The sequence below is a fragment of the Cherax quadricarinatus genome, chromosome 18 (genome assembly GCF_038502225.1).
Source record: "Cherax quadricarinatus isolate ZL_2023a chromosome 18, ASM3850222v1, whole genome shotgun sequence".
Taxonomy (NCBI): domain Eukaryota; kingdom Metazoa; phylum Arthropoda; class Malacostraca; order Decapoda; family Parastacidae; genus Cherax; species Cherax quadricarinatus.
The window spans coordinates 15,501,678-15,527,914 of NC_091309.1; the positions used below are offsets into that span (position 1 = coordinate 15,501,678).

The window sequence follows — 26,237 nt, forward strand, 5'->3', positions numbered from 1 at the left end:
CTGAGTGAGAGTTGTGGTTTTGCATTTTGCTGATGAGCAGTATGACGCAGTATTATTAACAGTATGACGCAGTATTATTAACAGTATGAAGCAGTATAAAGTAGTGAGGTGGAGCTTTTCGAGCCACCAGAAGCTTACTTGGGAAGCACAGTGATTGGACTCTGAAGGGGGAGTGGGGGGGGACACTGCAGTTTGGAGGGGAAGGAGGACATCTGGCAAGGTAGTGACAGAGTGATGGTCAAAGTGTTTCTTCTTTTCACGGGTCGCACTGCCTGGGTGGGAGACGCTGCCGGTGTGTCGCGAGAAAATAATGATCGACCAGTTAATTTTAACTAGAATTATTAGTAGATTTGTTTACCAAAGAACATTAACACTTGTAACACCGGGAACGTTCATGCTGATAGTTCATGCACTCCCATGCTGATAGTTCATGCACTCCCATGCTGATAGTTCATGCACTCCCATGCTGATAGTTCATGCACTCCCATGCTGATAGTTCATGCACTCCCATGCTGATAGTTCATGCACCCCATGCTGATAGTTCATGCACTCCCATGCTGATAGTTCATGCACTCCCATGCTGATAGTTCATGCACTCCCATGCTGATAGTTCATGAACCCCATGCTGATAGTTCATGCACTCCCATGCTGATAGTTCATGCACTCCCATGCTGATAGTTCATGCACTCCCATGCTGATAGTTCATGCACCCCATGCTGATAGTTCATGCACTCCATGCTGGTAGTTCATGCACCCCATGCTGATAGTTTATGCACTCCCATGCTGATAGTTCATGCAATCCCATGCTGATATTTCATGCAATCCCATGTTGATAGTTCATGCACTCCCATGCTGAGAGTTCATGCACCCCATGCTGATAGTTCATGCACTCCCATGTTGATATTTCATGTAATCCCATGCTGATATTTCATGCAATCCCATGTTGATAGTTCATGCACCCCATACTGATAGTTCATGCACTCCCATGCTGATATTTCATCCAATCTCATGCTGATAGTTCATGCACCCCATGCTGATAGTTCATGCACTCCCATGTTGATATTTCATGCACTCCCATGCTGATATTTCATGCAATCCCATGCTGATAGCTCATGCACTCCCATGCTGATATTTCATGCACTCCCATGCTGATATTTCATGCAATCCCATGCTGATAGTTCATGCACTCCCATGCTCATTCTTAACAAAGATAATCACAGTGAATTAGATACTAAAACAAGTACAAAGAATTAAGCAGACAAGACAGTACTCTCTCCACTTCTCTTTCTCATCTTAAGTGAGACAGCCAGAGAAACAAACCACAACACTGACGGTACAGGAGTTTGTGCTGGAGACTCGTTGACGGCACAACAAACCTTCAAGGTGATGCAAACCAAGTCTTCCAGTGGGACGCAGCCAACCTCCAAGCTTCTACAAACCAAGTCTTCCAGTGGAACGCAGTCAACCTCCAAGCTTCTACAAACCAAGTCTTCCAGTGGAACGCAGTCAACCTCCAAGCTTCTACAAACCAAGTCTTCCAGTGGGACGCAGTCAACCTTCAAGCTTCTACAAACCAAGTCTTCCAGTGGGACGCAGTCAACCTTCAAGCTTCTACAAACCAAGTCTTCCAGTGGGACGCAGTCAACCTCCAAGCTTCTACAAACCAAGTCTTCCAGTGGGACGCAGTCAACCTTCAAGCTTCTACAAACCAAGTCTTCCAGTGGGACGCAGTCAACCTCCAAGCTTCTACAAACCAAGTCTTCCAGTGGAACGCAGCCAACCTCCAAGCTTCTACAAACCAAGTCTTCCAGTGGGACGCAGTCAACCTTCAAGCTTCTACAAACCAAGTCTTCCAGTGGGACGCAGTCAACCTCCAAGCTTCTACAAACCAAGTCTTCCAGTGGGACCCAATCAACCTCCAAGCTTCTACAAACCAAGTCTTCCAGTGGGACGCAGTCAACCTCCAAGCTTCTACAAACCAAGTCTTCCAGTGGAACGCAGTCAACCTCCAAGCTTCTACAAACTAAGTCTTCCAGTGGGACGAAGTCAACCTCCAAGCTTCTACAAACCAAGTCTTCCAGTGGGACGCAGCCAACCTCCAAGCTTCTACAAACCAAGTCTTCCAGTGGGACGAAGTCAACCTCCAAGCTTCTACAAACCAAGTCTTCCAGTGGGACGAAGTCAACCTACAAGCTTCTACAAACCAAGTCTTCCAGTGGGACGAAGTCAACCTCCAAGCTTCTACAAACTAAGTCTTCCAGTGGGACGCAGCCAACCTCCAAGCTTCTACAAACCAAGTCTTCCAGTGGGACGCAGCCAACCTCCAAGCTTCTACAAACCAAGTCTTCCAGTGGGACGAAGTCAACCTCCAAGCTTCTACAAACCAAGTCTTCCAGTGGGACGAAGTCAACCTACAAGCTTCTACAAACCAAGTCTTCCAGTGGGACGAAGTCAACCTACAAGCTTCTACAAACCAAGTCTTCCAGTGGGACGCAATCAACCTCCAAGCTTCTACAAACCAAGTCTTCCAGTGGGACGCAGTCAACCTACAAGCTTCTACAAACCAAGTCTTCCAGTGGGACGCAGCCAACCTCCAAGCTTCTACAAACCAAGTCTTCCAGTGGGACGCAATCAACCTCCAAGCTTCTACAAACCAAGTCTTCCAGTGGGACGCAGTCAACCTTCAAGCTTCTACAAACCAAGTCTTCCAGTGGGACGTAGTCAACCTCCAAGCTTCTACAAACCAAGTCTTCCAGTGGGACGCAGTCAACCTTCAAGCTTCTACAAACCAAGTCTTCCAGTGGGACGCAGTCAACCTTCAAGCTTCTACAAACCAAGTCTTCCAGTGGGACGCAGTCAACCTCCAAGCTTCTACAAACCAAGTCTTCCAGTGGGACGCAGTCAACCTTCAAGCTTCTACAAACCAAGTCTTCCAGTGGACGCAATCAACCTCCAAGCTTCTACAAACCAAGTCTTCCAGTGGGACGCAGTCAACCTTCAAGCTTCTACAAACCAAGTCTTCCAGTGGGACGCAGTCAACCTTCAAGCTTCTACAAACCAAGTCTTCCAGTGGGACGCAGTCAACCTTCAAGCTTCTACAAACCAAGTCTTCCAGTGGGACGCAGTCAACCTTCAAGCTTCTACAAACCAAGTCTTCCAGTGGGACGCAATCAACCTCCAAGCTTCTACAAATCAAGTCTTCCAGTGGGACGCAGCCAACTTCCAAGCTTCTACAAACTAAGTCTTCCAGTGGGACGCAGTCAACCTCCAAGCTTCTACAAACCAAGTCTTCCAGTGGGACGCAGTCAACCTCCAAGCTTCTACAAACTAAGTCTTCCAGTGGGACGCAGTCAACCTCCAAGCTTCTACAAACCAAGTCTTTCAGTGGGACGCAGTCAACCTCCAAGCTTCTACAAACTAAGTCTTCCAGTGGGACGCAGTCAACCTCCAAGCTTCTACAAACCAAGTCTTCCAGTGGGACGCAGTCAACCTCCAAGCTTCTACAAACTAAGTCTTCCAGTGGGACGCAGTCAACCTCCAAGCTTCTACAAACCAAGTCTTCCAGTGGGACGCAGTCAACCTCCAAGCTTCTACAAACTAAGTCTTCCAGTGGGACGCAGTCAACCTCCAAGCTTCTACAAACTAAGTCTTCCAGTGGGACGCAGTCAACCTCCAAGCTTCTACAAACCAAGTCTTCCAGTGGGACGCAGTCAACCTCCAAGCTTCTACAAACTAAGTCTTCCAGTGGGACGCAGTCAACCTCCAAGCTTCTACAAACTAAGTCTTCCAGTGGGACGCAGTCAACTTCCAAGCTTCTACAAACTAAGTCTTCCAGTGGGACGCAGTCAACCTCCAAGCTTCTACAAACCAAGTCTTCCAGTGGGACGCAGTCAACCTTCAAGCTTCTACAAACCAAGTCTTCCAGTGGGACGAAGTCAACCTCCAAGCTTCTACAAACTAAGTCTTCCAGTGGGACGAAGTCAACCTCCAAGCTTCTACAAACTAAGTCTTCCAGTGGGACGCAGTCAACTTCCAAGCTTCTACAAACTAAGTCTTCCAGTGGGACGCAGTCAACCTCCAAGCTTCTACAAACCAAGTCTTCCAGTGGGATGCAGTCAACCTCCAAGCTTCTACAAACTAAGTCTTCCAGTGGGACGCAGTCAACCTCCAAGCTTCTACAAACCAAGTCTTCCAGTGGGACGCAGTCAACCTCCAAGCTTCTACAAACCAAGTCTTCCAGTGGGACGCAGTCAACCTCCAAGCTTCTACAAACCAAGTCTTCCAGTGGGACGCAGTCAACCTCCAAGCTTCTACAAACTAAGTCTTCCAGTGGGACGCAGTCAACCTCCAAGCTTCTACAAACTAAGTCTTCCAGTGGGACGCAGTCAACTTCCAAGCTTCTACAAACTAAGTCTTCCAGTGGGACGAAGTCAACCTCCAAGCTTCTACAAACCAAGTCTTCCAGTGGGACGCAGTCAACCTCCAAGCTTCTACAAACCAAGTCTTCCAGTGGGACGCAGTCAACCTCCAAGCTTCTACAAACCAAGTCTTCCAGTGGGACGCAGTCAACCTCCAAGCTTCTACAAACCAAGTCTTCCAGTGGGACGCAGTCAACCTCCATGCTTCTACAAACTAAGTCTTCCAGTGGGACGCAGTCAACCTCCAAGCTTCTACAAACTAAGTCTTCCAGTGGGACGCAGTCAACTTCCAAGCTTCTACAAACTAAGTCTTCCAGTGGGACGCAGTCAACCTCCAAGCTTCTACAAACCAAGTCTTCCAGTGGGACGCAGTCAACCTCCAAGCTTCTACAAACCAAGTCTTCCAGTGGGACGCAGTCAACCTCCAAGCTTCTACAAACTAAGTCTTCCAGTGGGACGCAGTCAACCTCCAAGCTTCTACAAACTAAGTCTTCCAGTAGGACACAGAAAGCGATGCAATGCTCAACGAAGTGTGGAAGAGGAAAGTGAGTGATTTAAGGTAACCATGTCTGACGATCGTGCCTTCAAGGATCACAATACCTCCACCAGGGAAAATGATAAACATGATAACAAGAATCCTCAAAATAAGCGTTATTGAGCCCATGATGACACACTTCGAGGCTCGTGCACTCTCTAGACTGGATGAGAACTTGAATCTAACATAAACGAAATTGCAGGGCTGGATAATGTACACAACTTTCGCTGCAGTCAAACTTCTGAATCACCGAGAACGTCTAAAGTCGATCAAATTGCGTTATCTGGAGCGCAGACGAGAACGATACATCGTAACGTATATCATAATCTGCATAAGCTGGGGAAGGGGTCGATGACCTCCAGGAGCTGAGTACTGGTAAACAACAGGTAAAATTACCACCAATAAAGGAAGGTCACAGTAGCCACAGCCTTGATGACCAGTCAGACTGTGTGTTGTGAGCAGCAACAACCTGACTAATCCTGGGTCCTGGTCTCAGACCGGGCAGCCGGTAAAGGCCGGAGATCTTCAGGGAAACCGGTAAAAAAAAAAAACCAGTGTCTTGATGCCGATGAGGCGCTCTAAATCCAAGGAATTGGAGCAACTTTCCCCTTTCGGCGAAGCACTGCCGTGTAGGTTATTCCAAGACGTTGAAGACGGAGACGGTAGAAGAAAGGGTGATCAGTCCCTCAGCCTTGCAGGGCCATATTAATTCGGTACAGATGTTGAAACAGAAGACAGCGGTAGGTGAGGTATTCAGTCCCTTCAAGACTAAAGACTGAACACTGTTTTCCAGGCCTGAGGGGACTGACCACCTTATCCTCCGCTGTCTTCAGTCTCCACCCTTTCAAGTAACTTCCGGCTTGAATTAATGGAGCCGCTGCTGGGCGAAACGTCTTCTGTTGAAGATAACCAAGTGTTGTGCGTGTGGCTATGTAACCCCTGTGAATTTAGCGCTTTCTTCGTGAATAACACTGTTTTGTAATTAGTTTGTAAAGAATGACGAGTACACTCTGTTTACAATTATTATCATTATTATTATCAAATTATTATTATTATTGTTATTATTATTATTATTATTATTATTATTATTATTATTATTATTATTATTATTATTATTATTATTATTATTATTATTATTATTATTATTATTATTATTATTATTATTATTATTATTATTATTAATTATTATTATTATTATTATTATTATTATTATTATTATTATTATTATTATTATTATTATTATTATTATTATAAAAGGGAAGCGCTAAACCTGTGGAGGTCATGTAGCGATTAAGCCCCAAGACGGACAAACATCTTGAAGTTCAAGTAGGTGGAACTGGAGTGACTATCGCAGATTGAAGCAAAGAATATTTCTCTGACCTCACTGGATACTTGCTCTGCTGTGTAGAGGACACACAGGGTTATTTATACGTCACGGGGTTAGACGTAGGTACCTGTATCATGGGGTTAGGCCTACGTCACGGGTTTAGACCTACGTCATGGGGTTAGACCTACGTTACGGGGTTAGACGTACGTCACGGGGTTAGACCTACGTCACGGGGTTAGACTTACGTCACGGGGTTAGACCTACGTCACGGGGTTAGACCTACGTCACGGGGTTAGACCTACGTCACGGGGTTAGACCTACGTCACAGGGTTAGACCTACGTTACAGGGTTAGACTTACGTCACAGGGTTAGACCTACGTCACGGGGTTCGGTCCTCTCATGTCTCTCAGTGTACTAATTGCTTGGAAGATCTTGTCAGGTTTGCTCTTGAGAGGAGTCAGAGGCATGTTAGTAATTTCTCTTATGTTTCAGGTTAAAGGAGTTACAATCTCTTCGTCCCAGGTTTAGGCCTAAATATATTTAAACATGAACCATTAGGGAATGTGTTTCACCGTCTATCACACCTGCTGAGCAGATTTGGAGACGTTCTTTTCGGGTGAAAATTCTGGCAGGTTTGTGTCCTGTAGTCCGGGGGAGTAATGTGAGGGTGACGTCGTTTTCAATAATTTGAGGGAGTGAATTACCACGGGCACTGAAAATTTATCCAGGTCTGTGAATTTGTTTATCCTAAGTGTAGCAGTTAGTGATGTGTGGGTCAATGGACCAGCAGCAGCAACAGCCTGGCTCACCAGGCAAGCACCAGACGAGCCTGACCCATGTCCGGGCTCCGGGAGCAAAAGAACTCTGGAAACTCATCAAAGGTACCTTACTAGAATTTCGCCAGTGGTCTGACATCCCTTATTTTCGATGTTTTAGTTATCCAGTCTATTAGTTTTCCTTTTGGCATTCTTGAACGTAAGATCTTCCGACACCATTACCCCCCCATCCCCCAGTGCCTTACATCTCTCTTCCTTTGTTTCCAGTGGTTTAATTAACTGCTTTTTTATTAAGTTCCAATAGCTCAAATTTTTGTCCTTGTCAGCAAAGTGTTTTCTTTGACCCATTTGAAAACCTAATTTACTTCGACTCGAGGTGTTGACTCCTCGATGAATGGCATCCACACCAGCTCAGTGATGTCTGCCATGTTTGTTCCAATGTTACGATCTGTACCTTTGTCTGTGTCAAGTATAGGAACGAAAAAAAAAGAGAGTTGGGTCGAACACTGTTCCTCGAGGAATGAAATTTTTCACTCTGGAGGCCTCTGATTATACTTTATTGACTAATTCTTAATCCTTTTTGGATCCGGTTTGTTAGAGTCTAAGAGCCATCTTCCCACCTCTACACCTATTCTTTTTTTTTTTTTGCACGCATCGTGTGTCTTTGGGATATACAGTACATTTTGTATTCTATTGACAAATTTTGAATTGGCTGAATTCTGAAGAGAGTGTTTCTTTGAAACATTGTGTCTTGTGTGTATTAATATTCTAAATGTCGATGTAGAAGGAGGTACTGTTAATGACCTTATGGCTGAGGCCCAGTGATTGAGACCCTATGACTAGGTTCCAGTGATTGAGGCCCTATGACTAGGTTCCAGTGATTGAGGCCCTATGACTAGGTTCCAGTGATTGAGGCCCTATGACTAGGTTCCAGTGATTGAGGCCCTATGACTAGGTTCCAGTGATTGAGGCCCTATGACTAGGTTCCAGTGATTGAGGCCCTATGACTAGGTTCCAGTGATTGAGGCCCTATGACTAGGTTCCAGTGATTGAGGCCCTATGACTAGGTTCCAGTGATTCAGGCCCTATGACTAGGTTCCAGTGATTCAGGCCCTATGACTAGGTTCCAGTGAGTCAGGCCCTATGACTAGGTTCCAGTGATTGAGGCCCTATGACTAGGTTCCAGTGATTCAGGCCCTATGACTAGGCTCCAGTGAGTCAGGCCCTATGACTAGGTTCCAGTGAGTCAGGCCCTATGACTAGGTTCCAGTGAGTCAGGCCCTATGACTAGGTTCCAGTGAGTCAGGCCCTATTACTAGGTTCCAGTGAGTCAGGCCCTATGACTAGGTTCCAGTGAGTCAGACCCTATGACTAGGTTCCAGTAATTCAATCCCTATGACTAGGTTCCAGTGATTCAGGCCCTATGACTAGGTTCCAGTGAGTCAGGCCCTATGACTAGGTTCCAGTGAATCAGGCCCTATGACTAGGTTCCAGTGAGTAAGGACATATGACTAGGTTCCAGTGATTCAATCCCTATGACTATGTTCCAGTGAGTCAAACCTTATGACTAGGTTCCAGTGAGTCAGGCCCTATGACTAGGTTCCAGTGAGTCAGGCTCTATGACTAGGTTCCAGTGACTGAGGCCCTATGACTAGGTTCCAGTGAGTCAGGCAATATGACTAGGTTCCAGTGATTCAATCCCTATGACTATGTTCCAGTGAGTCAAACCTTATGACTAGGTTCCAGTGAGTCAGGCCCTATGACTAGGTTCCAGTGAGTCAGGCCCTATGACTAGGTTCCAGTGAGTCAGGCCCTATGACTAGGTTCCAGTGAGTCAGGCCCTATGACTAGGTTCCAGTGAGTCAGGCCCTATGACTAGGTTCCAGTGAGTCAGGCCCTATGACTAGGTTCCAGTGAGTCAGGCCCTATGACTAGGTTCCAGTGAGTCAGACCCTATGACTAGGTTCCAGTAATTCAATCCCTATGACTAGGTTCCAGTGAGTCAAACCCTATGACTAGGTTCCAGTGAGTCAGGCCCTATGACTAGGTTCCAGTGAATCAGGCCCTATGACTAGGTTCCAGTGAGTAAGGACATATGACTAGGTTCCAGTGATTCAATCCCTATGACTATGTTCCAGTGAGTCAAACCTTATGACTAGGTTCCAGTGAGTCAGGCCCTATGACTAGGTTCCAGTGAGTCAGGCTCTATGACTAGGTTCCAGTGACTGAGGCCCTATGACTAGGTTCCAGTGAGTCAGGCCATATGACTAGGTTCCAGTGATTCAGTCCCTATGACTATGTTCCAGTGAGTCAAACCTTATGACTAGGTTCCAGTGAGTCAGGCCCTATGACTAGGTTCCAGTGAGTCAGGCCCTATGACTAGGTTCCAGTGAGTCAGGCTCTATGACTAGGTTCCAGTGAGTCAGGCCCTATGACTAGGTTCCAGTGAGTCAGGCCCTATGACTAGGTTCCAGTGATTCAGGCCCCATGACTAGGTTCCAGTGAGTCAGGCCCTATGACTAAGTTCCAGTGAGTCAGGCCCTATGACTAGGTTCCAGCGATTCAGGCCCTATGACTAGGTTCCAGTGAGTCAGGCTCTATGACTAGGTTCCAGTGAGTCAGGCCCTATGACTAGGTTCCAGTGAGTGAGGCCCTATGACTAGGTTCCAGTGAGTCAGGCCATATGACTATGTTCCAGTGATTCAGGCCCTATGACTAGGTTCCAGTGAGTCAGGCCCTATGACTAAGTTCCAGTGAGTCAGGCCCTATGAATAGGTTCCAGCGATTCAGGCCCTATGACTAAGTTCCAGTGAGTCAGGCCCTATGAATAGGTTCCAGCGATTCAGGCCCTATGACTAGGTTCCAGTGAGTCAGGCTCTATGACTAGGTTCCATTGAGTCAGGCCCTATGACTAGGTTCCAGTGACTGAGGCCCTATGACTAGGTTCCAGTGATTCAGGCCCTATGACTAGGTTCCAGTGAGTCAGGCTCTATGACTAGGTTCCAGTGATTCAGGCCCTATGACTAGGTTCCAGTGATTCAGGCCCTATGACTAGGTTCCAGTGAGTCAAACCCTATGACTAGGTTCCAGTGAGTAAGGCCCTATGACTAGGTTCCAGTGATTCAGGCCCTATGACTAGGTTCCAGTGATTCAGACCCTATGACTAGGTTCCAGTGATTCAGACCCTATGACTAGGTTCCAGTGAGTCAAACCCTATGACTAGATTCCAGTGATTCAGGCCCTATGACTAGGTTCCAGTGATTCAGGCCCTATGACTAGGTTCCAGTGAGTTAGGCTCTATGACTAGGTTCCAGTGAGTCAGGCCCTATGACTAGGTTCCAGTGAGTCAAACCCTATGACTAGGTTCCAGTAATTGAGGCCCCTTTACTAGGTTCCAGTGAGTCAGGCCCTATGACTAGGTTTCAGTGATTCAGGCCCTATGACTAGGTTCCAGTGATTCAGGCCCTATGACTAGGTTCCAGTGATTCAGACCCTATGACTAGGTTCCAGTGAGTCAGGCCCTATGACTAGGTTCCAGTGAGTCAGGCCCTATGACTAGGTTCCAGTGAGTCAGGCCCTATGACTAGGTTCCAGTGAGTCAAACCCTATGACTAGGTTCCAGTGATTCAGGCCCTATGACTAGGTTCCAGTGATTCAGGCCCTATGACTAGGTTCCAGTGAGTCAGGCCCTATGACTAGGTTCCAGTGATTCAGACCCTATGACTAGGTTCCAGTGATTCAGGCCCTATGACTAGGTTCCAGTGATTCAGGCCCTATGACTAGGTTCCAGTGATTCAGGCCCTATGACTAGGTTCCAGTGAGTCAGGCCCTATGACTAGGTTCCAGTGAAACAGGCCCTGTGACTAGGTTCCAGTGAGTCAGGCCCTATGACTAGGTTCCAGTGAGTCAAACCCTATGACTAGGTTCCAGTGATTCAGGCCCTATGACTAGGTTCCAGTGATTCAGGCCCTATGACTAGGTTCCAGTGAGTCAGGCCCTATGACTAGGTTCCAGTGATTCAGACCCTATGACTAGGTTCCAGTGATTCAGGCCCTATGACTAGGTTCCAGTGAGTCAGGCCCTATGACTAGGTTCCAGTGATTCAGGCCCTATGACTAGGTTCCAGTGAGTCAGGCCCTATGACTAGGTTCCAGTGATTCAGGCCCTATGACTAGGTTCCAGTGAGTCAGGCCCTATGACTAGGTTCCAGTGAAACAGGCCCTGTGACTAGGTTTCAGTGAGTCAAACCCTATGACTAGGTTCCGGTGAGTCAGGCTCTATGACTAGGTTCCAATGAGTCAGCCCTTATGGCTGGAGCTTCGTGATTCCAGTCCTATGTCTGGGGTCCGGCATTACCGACCTGGCCACAGCTGACTGCGGTTAGGCACTCGAGGTGCTATTAACACTATGGTTAAGTCACGGAAATGTGCATAAAGAGTGGTATTTACTTTCTTGGTATGCGAAAGTATTCTGAACCATTTGTCGCTGATAGCCAAACATCAATAGCATCTTTGCTCCATTGTTTGAAGATACTGACAATAATGTGTGTTCTTAAGATACGCTGGGAATGAAATGTAACTTTGAGGTGCATTGAAAGCTTGGAAGTGCGCTAACAGGGATGTGTCCGGGGATCCACGCTGACTTTGGTGTGTGTCCTGTGATGTGCTGACTCTGGCGTGTATCCTGGATCCGTATTAACTTGGACATTGCGGCCTGGCAATGTGTTGAGGATGCCACAATTCTTGGAGACCTGCTGACGTTTATATACGTCTAATGACCCATTTCTGATACAACGCATTTCTTGCAAAATCCTCTAGGTTATAAATTATTTTCACGGTAGGTTACTCACCCATGAAGCAGTTTTAACAGTTGGCTTCCCCTCCTATACAACTATTTTCACGGTGGTTTGCTCTATGGTGCGTGTATTTTCACGGTAGATCTATCCTTCTGCACATCTGATTCTTGCTTAGGTGTTTTGAGCTGGCACATGACAACACAGATTTCCTATGTGATGAATGGTTTGAAAAACCGACAAGTTGAAGATTGAGACACTTATGCTGCATAAGTGTCTCAATCTTCAACTTGTCGGTTTTTCAAACCATTCATCACAACTGTCAGACACTGCAGCATCATGGGATCTTCTTACAAAGAATTCTTCAACGCTTGTTCAACCTTTGGACAAAGACCTACTTCGACTAGTGGATGGTAACACTATGACCCCGCCTCCGCCTGCTTCAAGTCACCTCACTACAGTATATAAGCCACGTCTACGGCCCTATGCTGTACATTCTACAAGATTGATGGACTGAACACATCGACTCCAGGCTGAGGGACTGATTACCTCATACTCCTCCTCTCCTTACGCCTTCCTCTTTGTATTGGACTGATGAAGCCACTGTGTGGCGAAACGTTTCCTGAATAAAGATTCCCATATGCTGCATAAGTGTCTCAATCTTCAACAGATTTCCTAACACAAACGAGGAGGAAGTGAGGTCCAGCCAGACACATTTCACCTTGAAATCTGCACCATTTCAAGACAACGTTATTGTTAGGTAGATGCCGTGAAAGGTACCAGGATGTACATGTATGTGTCGAATCCACTTTTTTTTTTTTTGCACTAGGCCTCAGTGTTCCTAGTTTTTTTCAACAACCAGCGATGTGTACCTTCATTCGATTTTACGAACCCTCCGTATAGGGAAATGTTATTCTGTATCGGCGTTCATTTTCCTTGTGTGGTATTTACGTTCCTTCAGGGTTAAGGTGCCTGTATGTTGTCAGTCTTCAGACTTCCCATGCGATGGTGGTCTCTCATGAATCCCTCTCATACTAAAGCCATAAAATATTGCTCTTTCATAAAAGATATTGCTCTCATAAAGGCTAATGCCTTTCATGTTCATGTTCATGTCTTTGTTAATGGCCTCTTTTCCATAACAGAACACCCTCTCTCTCTCTCTCTCTCTCTCTCTCTCTCTCTCTCTCTCTCTCTCTCTCTCTCTCTCTCTCTCTCTCTCTCTCTCTCTCTCTCTCTTTATCTATCTATTTATCTATCTGTATATTTATCTATCTCATTTCCTTACATTCAAAATATCTCAGCCACAACAGACATCCCTCAGGATATTTCTCACCCATAAAACATCTCGTCCCCATAAAATGTCCCCCTTCCACGGAAGACCCTCTTCCTCTAATTAAAGACCTATTCATCCACAGAACGACCCATTCTTTGCAATAAAGACCCCATGTTCATGTAAATAATTCGGTTCACTTTATTCCCATTGTACCTTTGTCCTCACAATGATCTTCACACAGGTGAGTCACTCAGCCATTTTAATTTTTAAAGTTACAATCAAGTGTGTATGCTTCTGTATCTTTCAGTTAGGTTTTTAAATAGTCTTTGTGATATATATCACAAATAATTAATAATAATAAGTCACTTTGACGTTTTTGGGGTTATGTTGGGTAATTTACATGTATGTTAGTATGTATAATTGTACTTACGTGTACCTGTACCTCAATGAACTTAGTAATAATGGTCGAATTACCGACATAATGTTAGGTAAATGGACACAGATGCAACTAATGTGACGCTATTGTGGTAACGTTTCGCTCTCCAGGAACTTTGTCATGCCGTTTCGCTCTCCGGGAACTTTGTCATGCCGTTTCGCTCTCCGGGAACTTTGTCATGCCGTTTCGGCTTGACATAAATCCACTCTCCCTTTACTCATAAAGAAAAGAGGGAGGAGACTTTACTGGGCTATGATAAACTAATGAGTTTTTTCCCTACATTGTAGTTATGACGTCACGAGTCGGGCAAGGCCATATCTTGGATCCCCGACCAATATAAGGCTGAGTGTGAGGCTGCAGGAAGCAGTTCATCTCAGACTTCATCCCCAGCTCGCAACGATGAAGGTACCTGACCTCTGGAACACCTAGCTACTTAGTTAGGGACCATATCCTCTATACTAAAACATCTCACAATAGTGATAGTCACGTTTAATGGATTCTGTTGTTTAGAAGAGAGGGAAAGGTTCTATTTACACAGCGACTATACCCAACCCTGGCTGGTCCTCAAAGTAGTTCTATTTATACGTGATTCTACCCAACTTTCGCTTGTTATTTGTGGCGTTCTCCCCTATAAAACAAGTTCTGCAGACTGTCCTTTCTTCACTAGAATTTTCTACCACTTAATCCGACCTTCATTTTCTTCTATACGTGGCTTCCTTACCGTGTTATGTTTCAGTTAATTAAGTCAGCCATGTTTCCTATAAACATAACACTCTAAAATATATACGTATCATACATGGAATATCTACTGTAGAGTAAATCAACATTTCGGTGATAAATCCATCACCATCATCATATTTTGGAACATGACATAGTAATGTTCGACGTCCACAGTAAACTAAAGAAAATAGAATGACACATTAGCAAAACACGATAAATTTTGAAGAAATTAGGACATGCGACATGTGTCGCATGTCCTGTGTGAACCAACAGTGAATGTAAACAGAAAACTTGAGCGCAACTGAATAGAGGGTAAACTATAATTTTCTCAGAGTAAGTTAATTGAAGTATCATTATAGCTGAGACCGGGTTTCATGTTGATGAGTAAGAGACATATGTTGAAACGTTTCGCCTACAAGATATTTTATATAATTTTCAACGGGTTTAAGTTGTTTAGTATGTACGCTCTTCCTAAATTCTTAAATCCAAACTGGTATTCTTTCAGCTTAGTCACTTTTCACAACATTCTCGCGTTATGGTTCAAAATAAGTTTGACCAGTAATTCATTTTCATTTTAAAATGGTAAAGACACATGTAACTGAAGAAGCCGTCATTTGAAACAATGTTTCGCGCTGTCAGGACTTGAAGACTCTCTAATACGAGCGAAACATTGTACCATTAGAGACTTGTTCTGGTACATGTTGTGTTATAGCTTATGTTTATATGTGTTTTATATATATGTACCTGCGCAGTATTCGGTAGTGCATTTCTTATCGGTATATATGGGAGGGTCGTAAAGAACTGAGGGGAAATGCTTGAGTGGCAGACCTAACTGCTTAGGAAATGGCACCTCTTTGCTTCCCAGGAAGCTGGAGGCAGACGGCCATTCCAAGAAAGTGGCAGACGCCCTCCTTTCCAGGAAATGACAGAGGCATTTCCAAGGAGTGATAGCAATTAGCAGACGAGCTACACCGAGTCCCAGTCACTCATGCAGACAAGAACCTCTTACCTTCCTGTTCTTGATTTCAAGGTGAGGCGAGAAATATATATTTCTCAGTCACTTTGCGAAGTGGTTGAACCTTCGGTTATACCCTGATATAGAATCATTTAACTGCGTTACAGAAAACATTTACCAACCTTTCGGCTTCTCTGTAGACGTGATATAGGCTCCAGCGAGATGACAGGAATTTTAAAAAGACAGCTGAACCAAGGTGAGTATCCCTTACTCTGACGTGACGTGAGTATCCCAGTACTGGCCCTAACAGTTATTCCTCCCTCAGACAGTGTCTCTGGTGCTGTGTGTGGCGGTGGTATCGTGGGCAGCGCCCCAGGGTGACTACAACTACCAGGCCCCGTCACAACAGGGGCCCCAGTATTCCTCCTCCCCCGCCCAGTACAACTACCAGTGGGAGGTCAACGATGAATACTCAGCTAACTACTACGGCCACAGGGAACAGAGGGAAGGCGACAACACACAGGGCAGGTGAGTGTAAAGCAACCGGCAAACAATATAAAAAAAGGCATAAAACACAAGACGGGTGCCCACTGGAGGAGACAAGAGGAAACATTGTGTCACCTCTTGTATTGCACATACTGCTCGCAAAGCTCACAGAGAATAACAGTACCAAGTGTTACCTCTTCCTATCTATCTATCGCTCTTCGGTGAGGTAGATAGATAACGTTATGTAAACTGGCATTTGCGTTTTATATCAAGACTTTCTAAGGGACATTTTCCTATGCAACAAAAGTATATTTTGCTCCCCACTGTAAATAAGTCCCTGGGTGTCCCTACACTAGTGTGATGATCCCTTAAATTTCTCAGTCAGGAAGACGCTAGCCATTAAACATGTTTATTAGACATATGTGTTTTGATTCTTAATATTTGCAATAACATCATTATTTCTTTTACTCTGAAAGAGGTTTCCTTGGCATATATTTTTTCATCTATTTTTCCTTAAAGTACTTCTCTGAGACTCAAAAGCCCGGAGTCGAGGGTTGAAGATATGTACTAAGTAGTATTCTGTCCACAGTTACTACGTGAGGCTGCCTGACACCCGTATCATGAGGGTTGACTATTATGCTGACAGCACCGGCTACCATCCCTCCATCTCCTTCGAGGGAGAGGCCCAGTTTCCCAGCGACTCTACTAGGGGTTACTCCCAGCCAGCCTCTGGCCCTAGGCAGGTATTTTCCCAGCCCGCCGAAGCTCCTAGGCAGACGTATTCTCAGCCTGCCGAAGTTCCAAGGCAGACGTACTCCCAACCAGCTCCAGGTCTGAGGCAGACGCACTCCCAGCCAGCCCCAGGTCTAAGGCAGACGTACTCCCAGCCAGCCCCAGCCCTGAGGCAGACCTACTCACAGCCAACCTCAGCTGCTCCTAGACAGGTGTTCTCCCAGCCCTCTGCATCTCTTAGCCCTACGTACTCCCAGCCAGCCTCACCCCATAGGGAAGTGTTTTCTCAGCCTCCAACACAATTCTACTCACAGCCAGGAAAATAGGAGTCACGGATGACATTCCATATTTGCAGCGGAATATCCCCAATGAACCCCGCATTAGATTTTCATATATTAGTACTTATTATATACGTTGTGTCGTAATGCGCGTCAAGACATATTTTGGAGTCTCTGCCTCGCGGTAGTGAGTGGAGCTTTAGTTCTGTAGGCTGTGAAGGGTCTTTGGCTCCTGATGCTGGAGTTTTGCAGGTTCTAAAGGGCTTTTAGCCCCTGGTGTTGAAGACTTGCTGGTTCTAATGGATCTCTAGCCCTTGGTGTTGAAGACTTGTGGTTCTCAAGAATCCTCAGCTCCTGGTTGTTGAAGACCAGCTGGTTCTAACGAATCTCCAGTCCCTGGTGCTGAAGATTTGCTGGTTCTAACGAATCTCCAGTTCCTGGTGCTGAAGATTTGCTGGTTCTAACGGATCTCCAGCTCTTGGTGTTGATTCTGAAGACCTTTCAGCCAGCCTCCAGTGTTGAAGACCTGCTGGTCTTAAAGAACAAACGACTCCTGTTGACTCAAAATAAATTATGCTAAAAGATCCCAATCCATGTTGCTGAAATTCTGCTGGTCTAGAAGGATCTCCTGTCCCTGGTGCTGGTTCTGAAAGATCTCCAGCTCCTAGTAGTGAAGAACAGATGATCCTGAAGGACCCACAATTACTGGTGCCGATTCCGAAGGATCCGCAGGTCCCGGTGCTGAAGAACTGACAGCCCTGATGGATGCACAACCCAATGGTATCTTTCTTAGAAGGCTCGTCAGCCTCTGATGTGGAATAACCTTTTAATGAAGAATCTCCAGCCTCTAGTGCTGAAGCAGCTAGAACTCCTGGTGCTAATCTTTGTTGTTCTGCCACTCCTGTTGTGTGTTATTCACGCTCCTCGTCAAGTACTGCCCAACTAGTACGGTTTTCACCTCTTGCTGACAAGTTCGTTACAGACATATATTTGTACAAAGATTATAGAAATATATAATGAATAAAAAATTTTGAATCTTAAAAGTTTTTTAATAATGAAAATCATATACAATTTTTTTCTGAAGTTCTACTGCTGGGAAATATCTGACAGTTCTAATTCCTTTTCTCCAAAAATTCCGTACAAATAAAGTGAGCTAAATCATTACGTGTCTTTCACGATTAACTGATTCGAGGTTCGAACCTTTACTACTTTTTGCACTGAATAATTCACATGGGTTTAGCGCTTACCAAAAAAAAAAAAAAAACTTGAAAACCAAATTAATAGCAGCCACGTTTCACTGTACTCTGAAAATTTCTCCAAGTATCTGCAGACTTCCGGAGATAAATACAGCATCTCTTCGATGATTAAGACACACGTGCAACAGTTGGGTATCTTTATTGTCGAAACGTTTCGCCTACACGGTAGGCTCCGTCGTTTCATCAATAAAGACACCCAACTGTTGCACGTGTGTCTTAATCATCAACTTGTCTGCATTTTATACCATTTTCAACATTTCTTTAGTTACCGTTGAGTCGGTAGACAACACTATGGGTGAAATTAATCTATTTTAACACCAGCAGTTTCCTACTAAGGTATGGCGACCTGACAAAAGAAACACATTCACCATTATTCAGTAAACAGCAATGTTGCCAGGAGTGCACATATATTACCCTCCGAAGTGCAACATCCTCCACTCCTCCTCTAGTCTGCTGTACTTCCCACCTCCAGGACTCAAGTCCAACCAACCGGTTGCTCTGAATCCCTTCTTAAATGTTATATGTGTGTGTTTCTCCTGCATGGATCTTTTGGACATCTGATCAAGACCCAATAGACCAGCCAAAATATTGTTAAGTATATCAAGTACGATATATGATGTCGTTTATTTTGGCAGCTCAGTAATAATTCAAGTCAGAGATAATTAATTTACGACTCCATACACTGGGTGTGAAATTATTTTTAGAGGAAAAAGGAAAAAAGATGTTAAACTTGACACGAAGTTTAATTAAACAATTTAATGAAAAACAGATATCAACCCAAAGCAAAAAAGGAACTTGTCAAAAATAAGAGTCATGATAATTAACATTTAGACACTATTTGATATAGATGTTAAGCATACATAAACCTATAAGACAAAACATAATGCCAGTATGTTATACATCTGAGGCGAAGACCTCACTCAACTGTACCAGAATAACACGAATATTATCGATCCAGTGGAGACCCTCAACCCCCCCCCCTTCCCCGGGGGCCTGAGGATCGTCGCAGTAAACACAACACAGTCCCCTTATTCCTCTACTGTTCAATATTGACTACTCGACTGTATTACCCATATGCTCTAATACATCCATATTCTTATATAATATAAATTTCTTAGCATTGATTTACAGTAAAAAGGGCCTAATCTTATATATTTTGTTGTTTTAATACATGTGGTGTGTGTGTGTGTGTGCTCACCTATTTGTGGTTGCAGGGGCCGAGTCACAGCTCCTGACCCCGCTTCTTCACTGGTTGCTAGTAGGTCCACTCTCTCCCTGCGTGTGTGTACTCACCTAATTGTGGTTGCAGGAGTCGAGACTCAGCTCCTGGCCCCTCCTCTTCTCTGATCGCTACTAGGTTCTCTCTCTCCGCTTCCTGAGCTTTGTCATACCTCGTCTTAAAGCCATGTATGGTTCCTGCCTCCACTACGTCACTTTCTAGGCTATTCCACCTCCTGACGACACTATGACCGAAGAAATACTTCCTAACATCCTTGTGACTCGTCTGAGCCTTCAGCTTCCAATTGTGACCCCTTATTTCTGTGTCCCCTCTCTGGAACATCCTGTGTGTGTGTGTGTGTGTGTGTGTGTGTGTGTGTGTGTGTGTGTGTGTGTGTGTGTGTGTGTGTGTGTGTGTGTGTGTGTGTGTGTGTGTCTGTGTGTTATGTGGTTCTCCTCTTGTTGTCGCTGCTGCCCAATTCCGCTCGTCGGGTTCACAACTCGGTACTGAAGAGTGACTTGCTAATTCCACCAACAAAGGGAAGAAGACTGGTTTAGGGAGTTGTCAGCTGACACGATGCTCGCCACCTTGACACTGTTGACCTCACCCTCGACCAATATAAGGCAGAGTGGTGATGTCCGGGCATCACATCATCTCAGTCCGTCAACACGACATCATCATGAAGGTACCTCACCTCACACAAACCTACACAAAGGTATATACGCCGAGAGGTGTGTGCACCTCAGCGCATATACACTGAGTTTTAGAGATCAACGTATTCTTGAGTAATGGTGAGCAGGTTAGGTGTAGCCTTAATGACCGTGTAGCTGATACGGTTGAAACTCAATTAACAATCTTGCTAGCAATCAACACTCATAATAGCGAACTTGCAAGACAGTCTTATGTTTACCTTGTGCTGCAGCGAAAATTGCAAAATACTTTCTCACGTGCCTCTATTACCATAAATGTTTCTAAAGGCTTCAGGAGATTGTGAGGCAGTCCGTAAGTGCAGTCTGGTATTGACTACCTCGTAGTGAGCAGAGGGAGGATCAAGCTGCCTCAGTCTTTGCGCTACCGTATAAGACCCTCACGGGTCATTCACCTTCACATAAACTTTAGAATATAACTAAGAAGCATCTGTGGGATATTGTCTTATTAGCCTACGAAACCAATAAGTACATAAAAAAAATATATGTGCGACGCCTGGACATCCATCTTGCAGAGACGTCTCGCCAAACAGTAGCTTTATCAGTCTAGTACAGTACATAATAGTATTGGAGACGGTGGAAGACGTGAAAGAGTAGTTTGAGGTGATTATCCCTCAGCATTGAATGGAAGTGTTCATTTCATCTTGCCCATGTGTTCCACCTATGTTTTGTTTATCTTACTCAGTTTCAGAAGTCTCAACGTAAACACAGCCGCAGTACAAAGATATGTTGATGAACTGTTAATCACGAGGCAGAATATTCTTTCAACCTACATATTATTAACGTTCAAAACTCAGTATTTTTTTCAGCTCGAATTAAATATCCGAACATTTCTGTAACAAAAATGCAATTAGGGTTTGTAATAAAAAGCTTATACTGATGTAAACTGACGTATCTGTTCCACCAGACAGTGGCTTTAGTGCTCCTGGTGGTGTTGGTGTCGTGGGCAGCTGCCCAGGGTGACTACGGCTACCAGGCCCCGTCAGTAAGGGGACCCGACTTTGCCTCCGGCCCCGCCCAGTACAACTTCCAGTGGGACGTCAACGATGCACCGTCAGGTAACTTCTTCGGCCACCAGGAGGAGAGGGACGGCGACATCACCAGAGGCAGGTGAGTCTACTGAAGCAGTGAGAGACATAATGCAAAATACAAACACAGTAGTGTGTTCTTCGAACTCCATATACGGAAATTTAAAGGTAAATAAATTGCAATTACTGTGTAAAGGAAGAAAAATTTCTCCATCACTGCATCAACATCATGGTTCTTGGAAAGAGGATTTCTTATGCATATTCAACTTTTTTTTGTATTTAGTATTTCGTAAAACACTTCTGTGAGTCTTAAGAACTTGAGTTGAGAGTTGAAGGTGTGTACTAAGCAGTACTTCGTCCACAGTTACTATGTGCGGCTGCCTGACTCTCGTCTCATGCGGGTTGACTACTACGTTGACAGCACCGGCTATCATCCCACCATCACCTTCGAGGGAGAGGCCCAGTTTCCCAGCGGTCCTGCAAGTGTTTACTCCCAGCCCGCTCAAGCTCCTAGGCAAGTGTTTCCACAGCCCGCCCCAGCTCCTAGGCAAGTGTTCTCTCAGCCCATCCAGGCTCCTAGACAGGTGTTCTCTCAGCCTGCCCCAGCTCCTCTACAGCCTGTCCCAGCTCCCTCGCAGTTATACTCAGCACCAGGAAAATAATTCTTTACTAAGAATTGAACAGTAATTTCCGTACCGTTTACTCATCGACCCAACAACTGCGGCTGTACATACTTAACGCAGCTTCACGGCGCCCAGTGAACTATTATATTTAAGCAACAACGCGTCTCTCCCGCCCATCACTCTCTTCTGTTATGCTGAAGGATAAATGCCGCATGAGGTACTCTAACGTGTCCTACAGAGAAACACCTCCGCTGCCATGATCCTTCATGTATCAGTATAGATATAGATTTCTAGCTGTATTTCCTTTCCTGTGCTACAAGTTATGCATTTTTCAAAGAACTTATTTTTCTCAAGTCACAATCTGATACTTGTATAACTATGCATGTGCTGCTGTATTTTTAAATGAATAATTATTTTTGCATTCATAAATAAAATGATATATTATATAATCTTTTAATCACTGCCTGTCCTTCATTGATAGAATGTATAATTAAAAACCGATAATTTTTTGATGTAAATGTTCTGTCTGGTATATTCATCATATTTACATCATGATCATCAACGGCAACAAGAACAATGAGTCTTGTCTATCAAGAATCTTCAGCAGTTTTATAACAAAATATAATTCTGCTTATTTGTTTTGGTGTACATATTCATAAGAACATAAGAAAGAAGGAACACTACAACAGGCCTACTGGCCTATGCGAGGCAGATCCAATTCTCCCACCGGCTTAAGCCAATGCCTTGGCCTAGTCAGGTCAGGTCATTTAGCGATGTATAACTGTAGGTGTATATATACATAGATATGTATCTCTTTCAGTGGATGTATACAAATAATTTAATGTATATATTAGGGAATACAGTATTCTTGACTGGTGGTGAACAGGTGATATACAACACAGTATTGGTGGCCTGGTGGTTAACGCTCTCGCTTCACACGGTGAGGGCCTGGGTTCGATTCCCAGCCAGAGTAGAAACATTGGACGTGTTTCTTTCCACCTGTTGTCTATGTTCCCCATCAGTAAAATGGGTACCTGGGTGTTAGTCGACTGGTGTGGGTCGCATCCTGGGACACTGACCTAAGGAGGCCTGGTCACAGACCGGGCCGCGGGGGCGTTGACCCCCGGAACTCTCTCCAGATAAGATAAACACTGTGTAGTCGATACGATGTAAACACAAATAAACCTTATTTTACTAATAAGTAATGAAGTTATAAAAATTCGTCAGTATCACCACTGGAGCAAAATTTGAATATTTTGGGCAAAGTTTATAATCTCGACGAAGGATAAACAGGCCAGGATGTTTACTTATGAAGATGTAAACCCGGTAGATCACGAGGCGCTGTCCAGCTCAAGAGAATGAATATCCACTCATTTTGTGTGTATATGAGGAGCGTAATTACGGCGGCTCTGGATAAAAAAATGACAAAAGTATTGATATAAGGAGTAAAAAAAAAAAATTTTGAACATTGTTCAGGTTCGACTTAATGTGATTAAGATCTTGAAGTTATTATATACAACTTATTTAAACTTATTACCATGCAATAAGAGCCTCACACAATATGCAATAATAATAATAACAGGGTTGGTAGGGGGGCAATGTGGCAGATGTTGCAGGTGTATGGTGTAGGAGGTAGGTTACTGAAAGCAGTGAGGAGTTTTTACGAGGATAGTGAGGCTCAAGTTAGAGTATGTAGGAAAGAGGGAAATTATTTCCCAGTAAAAGTAGGCCTTAGACAAGGATGTGTGATGTCACCGTGGTTGTTCAATATATTTATAGATGGGGTTGTAAGAGAAGTAAATGCGAGGGTCTTGGCAAGAGGCGTGGAGTTAAAAGATAAAGAATCACACATAAAGTGGGAGTTGTCACAGTTGCTCTTTGCTGATGACACTGTGCTCTTGGGAGATTCTGAAGAGAAGTTGCAGAGATTGGTAGATGAATTTGATAGGGTGTGCAAAAGAAGAAAATTGAAAGTGAATACAGGAAAGAGTAAGGTTATGAGGATAACAAAAAGATTAGGTGATGAAAGATTGGATATCAGATTGGAGGGAGAGAGTATGGAGGAGGTGAATGTATTCAGATATTTGGGAGTGGACGTGTCAGCGGATGGGTCTATGAAAGATGAGGTGAATCATAGAATTGATGAGGGGAAAAGGGTGAGTGGTGCACTTAGGAGTCTGTGGAGACAAAGAACTTTGTCCTTGGAAGCAAAGAGGGGAATGTATGAGAGTATAGTTTTACCAACGCTCCTGTATGGGTGTGAAGCATGGGTGATGAATGTTGCAGCGAGGAGAAGGCTGGAGGCAGTGGAGATGTCATGTCTGAGGGCAATGTGTGGTGTGTATATAATGCAGAGAATTCGTAGTTTGGAAGTTAGGAGGAGGTGCGGGATTACCAAAACTGTTGTCCAGAGGGCTGAGGAAGGGTTGTTGAGGTGGTTCGGACATGTAGAGAGAATGGAGCGAAACAGAATGGCTTCAAGAGTGTATCAGTCTGTAGTGGAAGGAAGGCGGGGTAGGGGTCGGCCTAGGAAAGGTTGGAGGGAGGGGGTAAAGGAGGTTTTGTGTGCGAGGGGCTTGGACTTCCAGCAGGCATGCGTGAGCGTGTTTGATAGGAGTGAATGGAGACAAATGGTTTTTAATACTTGACGTGCTGTTGGAGTGTGAGCAAAGTAACATTTATGAAGGGATTCAGGGAAACCGGCAGGCCGGACTTGAGTCCTGGAGATGGGAAGTACAGTGTCTGCACTCTGAAGGAGGGGTGTTAATGTTGCAGTTTAAAAACTGTAGTGTAAAGCACCCTTCTGGCAAGACAGTGATGGAGTGAATGATGGTGAAAGTTTTTCTTTTTCAGGCCACCCTGCCTTGGTGGGAATCGGCCATTGTATTAACAAAATAATAATAAAAAAAAATAATAATAATAATAATAATAATTATAATTGTAACAATAATAATAGTAATAAAAATAATAATAATAATAATAATAATAATAATAATAATTACTATTAATATTATTATTATTACATATTATAAAAAATAGTATTTCTACTACTACTAATAATAATGAAACTTATTTCCATATATTACTATAATTTCACAGTAGTATAATTTCACAGTAGTATAATTTCACAGTAGTATAATTTCACAGTAGTATAATTTCACAGTAGTATAATTTCACAGTAGTATAATTTCACAGTAGTATAATTTCACAGTAGTATAATTTCACAGTAGTATAATTTCACAGTAGTATAATTTAACAGTAGTATAATTTAACAGTAATATAATTTAACAGTAGTATAATTTCACAGCAGTATAATTTCACAGCAGTATAATTTCACAGTAGTATAATTTCACAGTAGTATAATTTCACAGTAGTATAATTTCAAAGTAGTATAATTTCAAAGTAGTATAATTTTACAGTAGTATAATTTCACAGTAGTGTAATTTCACAGTAGTATAATTTCACAGTAGTATAATTTCACAGTAGTATAATTTAACAGTAGTATAATTTCAGAGTACACACGGAGGACCCCGAGTTTTGAGGAACATTTCGGGCAAAAGAAGTAAAAACACATCGATGTTCGATTATTGATAATGATCATCACAGATGTTACAGTGATGAATCTATAACCTCTCCAGGACACATTATATGTTCCAATGGTACTCACAAAAGCTTATCATAAATACAGACTGCTGTAACACGTGGATTAGTAATGCAAAATTATCACACACTCGAGAGTCTCGTTAATACAATTAAACTACATTATAACAAATGTTTATATATATATATACCAAGAAATATATGGACAGTTTTTGAAAAAAAATTCCAAATCATAATATTCACTGGACGTTCAGATTGTTCAATAGTTAGATTGAAGTCGACTATCGTGCGAAACGTGTTGTTAACCTTGATTTTTCTCTGGTAATATTTTTGTTGACAAGTGCAGCTTCTGCGGCAGAACTGGCGTCTGTGTACATGTGTTTCCTGGCTGGAGTGTGGTCAACGCTCTCCATGAGTTAAGACCTTGAATGAACAAGACCTTGAATGAACAAGACCTTGAATGAACAAGACCTTGAATGAACAAGACCTTGAATGAACAAGACCTTGAATGAACAAGACCTTGAATGAACAAGACCTTGAATGAACAAGACCTTGAATAAACAAAACCTTGAATGAACAAGACCTTGAATGAACAAGACCTTGAATGAACAAGACCTTGAATGAACAAGACCTTGAATGAACAAGACCTTGAATGAACAAGACCTTGAATGAACAAGACCTTGAATGAACAACCATGAGAAGAGCCTCGTGGTTGTCGACAGTATGTGGGGAAAGAGAGCGACGGGATCCTCAGTGGATCTTACAAATAAATGTATAAATAATTCATGTTAAGCGCAAAACCCATGTGGATTATTTAGCGCAAGACATTTTGGAGACTTGATCCTCCGTCTGCCAGGCGCGAGACAGATGGGATCCCTCTTTGTACTAAACTTGTATATCAAGTGAATCTTCCAGAGTTCGTAAGTCATTGATATCTCCGTTGTGACCCGCCACCGAGCCAGCGGCTACAACATAACAACATAAGAAAGAAGGAACGCTGCAACAGGCCTACTGACGCATGCGAAGCAGGTCCATGCCACCCCCGTCCTAGAACAATGACCACCTAGTCAGGTCAC

The 26,237-nt window shown here is 43.9% G+C and overlaps 2 protein-coding genes across 3 annotated transcripts; both read left to right on the top strand.

The window, feature by feature from the left end:
• Positions 1–13,854: 13,854 nt before the first annotated feature.
• On the top strand, positions 13,855–16,923 carry LOC128689264 (cuticle protein 19.8). Its single transcript, XM_053777395.2, has 3 exons — positions 13,855–13,962; positions 15,558–15,760; positions 16,308–16,923. Exons 1-3 carry the CDS (start codon positions 13,957–13,959, stop codon positions 16,774–16,776), a joined length of 678 nt encoding a protein of 225 aa, XP_053633370.1. The 5' UTR covers positions 13,855–13,956; the 3' UTR covers positions 16,777–16,923.
• A 2,944-nt stretch (positions 16,924–19,867) lies between these two features.
• Positions 19,868–21,946, top strand: LOC128689211 (pro-resilin-like). 2 transcript variants are annotated; one of them, XM_070086491.1, is made up of 3 exons: positions 19,868–19,888; positions 20,818–21,020; positions 21,303–21,946. In XM_070086491.1, the coding sequence occupies exons 1-3, from the start codon at positions 19,883–19,885 to the stop codon at positions 21,598–21,600; spliced, it is 507 nt and encodes a 168-aa protein (XP_069942592.1). In that variant the 5' UTR covers positions 19,868–19,882; the 3' UTR covers positions 21,601–21,946. The 2 variants fall into 2 exon arrangements, with proteins under 2 accessions (XP_069942592.1, XP_053633322.2); XM_053777347.2 differs by having other exon boundaries at positions 19,869–19,918.
• Positions 21,947–26,237: the final 4,291 nt, after the last annotated feature.